The 7,411-nt window shown below is 43.4% G+C and overlaps 1 protein-coding gene across 4 annotated transcripts in view; it reads right to left on the reverse strand.

Annotated features, from left to right (window-relative positions):
• The window catches only part of axin1 (axin 1), a 32,397-nt gene extending 25,619 nt beyond the window's left edge, over positions 1–6,778 (reverse strand). The window contains exons 1-2 of one of the 4 annotated variants that reach the window (XM_031566675.2): positions 6,579–6,778; positions 892–1,863 (exon numbers count right to left, since the gene is read on the reverse strand). In XM_031566675.2, the coding sequence (XP_031422535.1) occupies positions 892–1,787 (896 nt within the window). In that variant the 5' untranslated portion in view covers positions 1,788–1,863; positions 6,579–6,778. Of the gene's footprint in view, positions 1–891; positions 1,864–2,108; positions 2,830–4,475; positions 5,109–6,578 lie in introns of those variants that run through there. The other 3 variants (XM_031566670.2, XM_012816891.3, XM_031566679.2) reach the window with 3 other exon arrangements.
• Positions 6,779–7,411: the final 633 nt, after the last annotated feature.

Consider the following 7,411-nt stretch of genomic DNA (forward strand, 5'->3'; position numbering starts at 1 on the left):
ATTAGAAAGTGCCTTCTCAACATTCTTAGAGCACAATGAGAAGATAAAACTGGAACAGATAAATGTCTTCAAAGGGCAGCGTCGGAAACCGTTTCTACCACAAAAAGGCGTTATCAAGCAATGAACATAGGATTTGTTTGTTTTTTTCAAGGCTTTTATATACATCTACGACTTGCAGCAAAACAAGACTGATAGATATGGTTTCACAATCATTCCACACAAGCTCTTTTTTAAGTGTCAGAAAAAAAGAAACAGCTTTGACTTTCGGCTGCTGCTGCTGCTGCTCACCGGCTCTCCATTTTCCCAGGCTCAAAAGAGGAACCGTGTTGTGCTTTTCACCCAGAGAGCTTTTGCTCCGGCATAAAAGCCTGCCATTCACAGAACACCTGCATGGTGAAAACAAAGAGGAGCCCCGCTTCCACCCTCAAACAACCAGCCCTGACCCAGTCACCGCCTTGCTGCAGCAGTCACAGGTACTTAGGAGCCTCTGCCTACACAGAGCTCCTCTCATCTATATGGCTTGGCAGGGGGTAAACTCTGAGTGCCTTTTAATTCCTCTCCACCTGATAACTTGCCATGACATGAGGGAAGAAATGAAACTTTACACAGACTCCACAGAGCATGGGGCTAGCTCCAACATAGGCAGTGGTTTGACAACCAGGCAGCACAAATAACGTAATAATGTGCAGCATAGAACGGTGTAATAAATAGCGAAGTGTGAATGCAAAAAGGTAAGAAAGGGTTCAAGAAATGTCTCTTGCCTAGCCAAACCCGTGCATTGAACTCCCTGGGACCACAACTGGACACCATAACCCAACTAAAAGTCAGTCAGACGGATGTGCTTAATGAATGTAAATGAATGTAAACGTGCAAGCACTGGGATAGACCTACCTGTACTCGCGGCTGTCCTGGTATCTCTTGGTGCTCACGACCCGTTGCGGGGCCGTATCCAAAAGCAGCTTCTCGGTCAGCCGGTTGCTGGGTGATGGGTCACTCTCAGGCTGCTCCTCCAGTTCCTGGTCGCAGCGCCACTCCTCGTCCTCGTTCAGGGTAGGGAGGTAGCCCGGCAGGACCTTCCCGTTCCCCGAGACCGAGCTCTGGTCACTGTACAGCTTAGGGCTCTCGCCACCTGTCCTTGTGTATTCCAAGTAAATGTCTGATTTGAGGAACAAAGGGTAGGTGTTCTCCTCCATCATTGTCTGGATCTCCGTCTGGGCCTGGTCGAACATGGCTGGGTCGATGTGCAGCTTCATAACGCAGTCCTTGATGAAGCTTTTGGTGGCCGGCTTGATCTGCCGCGACACTATCCCATTGTTATCCAGAATGTACTTACGGTATATGGCCTTGGCCAGCTTGAGCTTCTTCTCCTCCTTGCCATCGCTGGCCTCCACCTTCCGGAAGCCGCTGCAGGCAAACCAGAAGTCCAGCATGTCTGCACAGTCCTCCTGCTTGAGAAACGTCCTGAAAAGGTGGATGCCATCTTGGTCATCCAGGAGCGAGTGGAGCGACTCGGCCCACTTCAGATAAGGGGGCGTGGGCGAGGCGCTGCCCTCCGGCTCGTAGCCCAGGTCAAGGTCGGGCCGCCTGGGCGTGGCCGTAGAGGCCTCGCTTCTGAGGCTCTCGCCCTTGGAGACGTAGAAGCCATGGCTGTACTGCCGGCCATCACCTGACACCAGGTCCCCCTCCTCGCCTGGGACAGGGGGCCGGGGGGCATCCTCAGTGAAGCTGCCCCCAAGGTCCGCCAGGTAGCCCCGTTTGTCGTTCACACTCATGCTCACAGTGTCCATGCACACTGCTGCCCTGGTGCAGCCCCGGGAGAATCAAATCCAGACTTCTACTAATGCCACAGCAAAAGAATTCCTCCTGTTGAGAAGAAGAAAAATTAACACAATGAGACACAGGTACCACATCAGTGCCACCTGATACACTTGGCCATGGCCTCAATATCATCACTGACACACCCCATTTTATATATACTGTTAAAGCAACACTATGCAACAATGTGCCTCTTTTTAAGGTCTGTTTTTTTATGAGCATCTACTTTTGGTGTCTTCTTCAAAATTAATTTTGATGGAATAAGGTCATGTGTCAAGGACTGATAAACACACCTGTCGTTCCCACTAGCCGTCCAGGCTATGCACTATGCAGTTCTGTGGTCCAGGGCGGAACATCCCGTGAATATGTAAGAAACGCCTTTACAGTATGACATCGCCAATAATGTCACCAAAATAAGCTAGTTTGCATGTTAGCAAGCTTTTATCAGTACCAGCTGGGTTGTTGGTAATGATTGCAAGGTTTTCGCATGCTTTATAGGTAGGTAGCGTGTTCGTTTTAGACCAAAATTCCATAAAGCTGCTTCAAACAGTAATACATCAACCTCTAAACACAGAAAGCGACTGGAACTGTTTTGGTTGATCAGAAATACCACACTGTACACTTAAACAAGAAAACAACAAAAGCTACAAACACATTACTTAGTCTAACAAAGTCAAGATAGGCACTGGAGGTAATAAAAAGTACCAAAGAATTGGCATTATAACCTTCCAGCTTGAGATGAAACCAAATTCGAATTCCACCCCATCAGGTTTAGATGCATAGTGGTGTAATTAGGCCAACATCTTTAGGACTATTTTTCAAACTTATTTGCCATTCTTCCAAGTGAACTAACAAAATATTCCCACAGCACTCCTCTCAGAGTACAAATCTTAGATTTTTCCAATGTAACTAATGATATGTTTAGGACGACACCAAATATCATTCAAACATTCAAATCATTCCATCTAATATCTGCTCTATTTCACATCGACTACTGCCTTTGATTTGGTTATGTTCCCATGCGTTGGATTCCTCGTACTGATTTCCCCCCCCCCCCCATCCCCATCAAATCAAGGAATCAATATTAATATTAATGCATTCATGCTGAACGCATGGGGCTCACTGATGGCATGCACTGCAGAGATCCTAAATCTGAGCGACTAGCGGTGCAGAAGCCAACAGTTTGCAGAGCAGAAGCTGAGGTACTGTAGCCTCACAAGGACGGAGCTTTTTCAAGGTTAAAAGAGAAACTGCGGGGTGCAGCCAGAGCCCAAGCTGCCATGGCTGTAATGATTGCTACTGTGGTGGTGTGCAGTACAAGCCTGTTTGATCATATCAGAGGACGACCTTGGGCAGACTGTGCTCACAAAGAACAAGGGAGAGGGAATACTCTGACATTTCACAAATTACAGGATGAATAGCCTAATCTTAAATATGTGTTTATAGATGAGAACTCTGACAACACCATAAAATCTACTCTGTGACATCCACAGCCTTTTATCCAAATACATACTGTTTCAATGATAATTAATAATCCACAGGTGAGCAAAGGCAACTCTGAGTTAGCAGCTTACACACAATATCTTTGGTACATTGTTTCAATTTGATTACGTTACTCAGTGTCTGCCTAGTTGCCACATCAAAAAGACAACATTGGATAGAAGTCAAGTCATCTCAGCAGAGTATACTGGTGGGCTATCCAGTATTCGTGGGCTATTCAGTAACAAGACATCTTCAAGATGTAATGTTACTGACGATGTTCCCTTTAGAAACAGTTAACATTAAGCCAGCATGGTCCTGGGTAGACACAACTAAGTTAGCTAGCAAGCGAGATGGCTTGTTTTTCAAGCTCATAAAGAAGCACTTCTAGGCACCATATCAATCTTATACGGGCTAGCGAACTAGAAAGCCTTCCCTAACAACGATGCAATGGAGAGTTCACAACGTTTAACATGAAGAAACGCTATACATCGACCAATTTTAATTATATTGATCATGAAAAGGTATCCGCAGTTAGCTAGCCAGCTGACTTCCACAGCTCAAGAGCTTCACTAATCTTGGCAGCTAGCTGGCTAACTTGGCTAGCAAGCTAACGTTAGTTGTGAAATGAACGTTTGATCTGAGAACACGTTGCACTGTTTGTAAGACCTTTTAAATTGCAGCTAAAGGCAAATACTCATTCTTCCTCGATATCAAACAACGCCGGTGTATGACCATGCAGATTTTAAACCAAACAGTTTACTTGTGTTTGTTATCAGCATTACAACACCCCCTTCACTACCCTCCCGATTGCTTTGAAGTGAGCCCCACATTCATTGCATTCATGTCTTGGCCTCTGAGTCTCAACAGCACAGCAGCAGAAACGGATGGGGGAGGGGAAAGTAGAAACAAACTCCACACACAGCCAGGCCCTTTCGCTGCTAACAAATCATACAACTTTACAACAATATTTACAAACTTAACAAAGCGTACGAAGAAAAAAAAAAGGTCACTGACGTCTAAGTCTACGAAAGCCATTTTCTTAACCTCGGATAAAATGCGCACGATTAATAGAAGCTCCTCCACGAATTTGATTCAAACACAGCGAAGCGATGGCACATTTCATCTCTGGCTACCGCAATCCCATACCCGAGTTAGGAAAAAAGTGCTTCGTACTTTACCTGTGAAACCCTACTTTCCGTTTTCGAGTGCATCGGGATTACTGGCGTATGCTGCTAGGGGTGAATTGTGTCATGGATGCGAAACATACGAGTTTAAAAATAACAAAGAACACAGTCCGTTCTCCACCTCTCCATGGCTGTCTCTCTCACTCCTGACTGTGTGTGTAGGCTATGTGTGTAAAGCGAGAATGGAACAAGAGATGTGCAGCGCCGCGCGCGTTCAGAAAACACACTGCCGCCTATCCAAAGGGAAAAAAGGGATACGAGGGAAACCTGGCATTACCAGAATTAGTTCCTCAAAATGCACGAATACTCGCTCATCACTCCGTTCGAGTTTATCACATTTTCTAATCCCGAGTTATGATTAAGTAGACTAATCGAATGAACGAGAACATTAAACGCCTGTCCTCAACAGCCCTACCGGCAGCTCACATAATTCCTGGCAGAAAAAAAAGCCGTGTCTTGTCTTGCATTTCTAAGGCAATGTTTGGAGCCAACGCAAATATCAAACATCTACATTTCTTACCCAATTGCTCTCTCACTGTTCACCAAGGAGAGTTAAAAAGAGCCGTTTTTTTTTAATCCGTTTACGCCTAGCGCTAGAAACTATGATAAATCAGCTGACAGCAAGCAACAGACTATGAATGTATGTATGAGAGAATGAAGGTCGGTTATTGTCTATGGATAACGACAAGAAATCCTTTGTTGCCACAAAAATTTAATTTGACAGGCCCATGGGTTCCATGAGTTCTTTGTGCCCACATGACATTACTTTTGACAAGTATTTTAAATGGTCTGAATCGGCATCCACAATTAATCTGAAATAGGCCTGTGTGGCCAAGTGTCATTTTAAAGTGCATTGTCCTAAAGAGCCAAAAAGATGTCCAAGGCAATGACCTTGTCACACAGGGAAACTGAATCTAAACTTAGCCTTAAGACTGTTCAAACCAGAAAGGTCAACTATTATACCAACTAACTGTAGGTTATTTACAACAGCACAGCAACGCATTGATTGTCTATCAATTTATAATAATGATGTTAGTGGTATGATGTTACTTTGACTTTCGTGTCTCACTTCTATCTGTGCATATAGAAGTATTAAACTCATGGGAGGGAGACTCTCACACTGTTTCATGCCATGCATATTGCTTTTCTCTGACTGCATTGACCTTCTATATGTGCTTATCTTTTTTTGTGAGGACAAAATGGACAAATGTAGGACGACTGCAGGCACTGGAATTTTGTGTATTCTGCAATAAGTCCACAGAAATGTTCTACATGCTTTAAAAACAATGGTCTTTGTGCTTAAACAGAATTAGAATCAGATGCCAGTTATGCTACCACCCACTATCAGCAAATGTGAGCTAGTTTCCTTTTAAAATATAGTGTGTTGTGGGTCTCTTCTTGCACAGAGCATATGACAAGGATACAGGCTTGCTCCACACCTGGAAATAATCTTGTGTATAATCTTAGCACTTTGTAAGAAGATCAAAGGCTGTAGGAATGCAGAAAAGCATTTCTCTGCATGATGACTGCAAGAGATTAAACTTGAAACTGAAAGCAGGTTTTTTTTGTTTTTACATACTGATGCAAGTTTGATTAAACTGCAGTTCTTGCATGTTGTGTTGCCTCAGTGGCATCATTAACATTTCTTATGACTGGCTGTTAAACCATTTACTCTTCAGTGATGAGGGGGTAATTGAATACTCCAAAGGTTTCGGAATGACACATCACATTCAGAGATGCACTACTTTTTGTGTCTTGATGTTAATCTTCTAATGTAGTGTTTAGTTCATTTCATTTGAGATGTACTAGGTTTCTTCATGAATTATTGCAAGGCATACACAACTGATCAGGAATAGAAAAAAATGATTTTAAGTAAACAACCACAGCTCAGAAACAGCACCACCTTCACAACATTGACCAAAATACCAAATTAATAAGCATTTACAACAGATGTAATGTGCAGCTTAGTTATTTAGCCTATACCAAGCACCTGCCATTTGCCATAGATTTATACTGCATTGAAATCCTAAGTGTTCAGCTTTAAGAAATGATAAACATGCTTATTTACCAACACAGGAAAGAAATGTATAATTTTACCTCCAAAAACCTGTCTCTTCTTTGATGTTTAGATGTTAATCCTCCAATTATATATTCATTTGCAGGGGATTCCATAGCCGGTCCAAAGAATTCAAGTGCCAGTGAAGACAGCATCGTTCTCTGTGTCAATATACAAAAGTCCAATTCCTGCAGTTCTTCCCATGGAGATGTCCTCCTTATGTCCATTTGTATCTGAAAAAAAGATGGAAAATGTTTTGCCACTTCAAGTCAAAAGAGTAAGACACGGCAACTGTGTCAGGAGTTTATGTAATAGATGTTCTACTTGACCATGAACGAAACTAGTCTTCAACTAAAATCAGGCACATTTATTCATGACCGGATATTATTGAAAAATGTTTAGAGCTCTGTTTAAATGTTTAGAACTCTGAATTTCTCAACATTTGGCTGCATCTCAGAAGATCTACAACATGGGTGATTAAAAGGCATTCCTCTGTTGATGGCTCAGTGAATACCACAAGGCCTTGTGTAGGGACTGACTTCAGGCCAGAGCTCACATCAGATGGCATCAGCAGCTGTAAATTCAGCCCTATCCTTACCCTTCTTGAGGCTTGACTTTGATAGCTGGGCCCCCCGCTGTGAGCTAACACATGGCCTTGGGTGCATACCAATTCAGCTTACAGAATCTGAGCGACGCTTGGACACAATCATGGGGAAAGTGGGAAAAATTGAGGCTTCTGGCTACATGCCAAAGAGGGTGTAGATATTCCATGGATCGAGTCCCGCTTTATGTAAGATGCGTAACCAATAATGCACTTTTTTTCACTAGCATTTTTTATTGTGAACTGCAGTCCATGGCCAAGGCATGATCTAGC

The sequence above is a fragment of the Clupea harengus genome, chromosome 1 (assembly GCF_900700415.2).
Source record: "Clupea harengus chromosome 1, Ch_v2.0.2, whole genome shotgun sequence".
In the NCBI taxonomy this organism is placed as follows: domain Eukaryota; kingdom Metazoa; phylum Chordata; class Actinopteri; order Clupeiformes; family Clupeidae; genus Clupea; species Clupea harengus.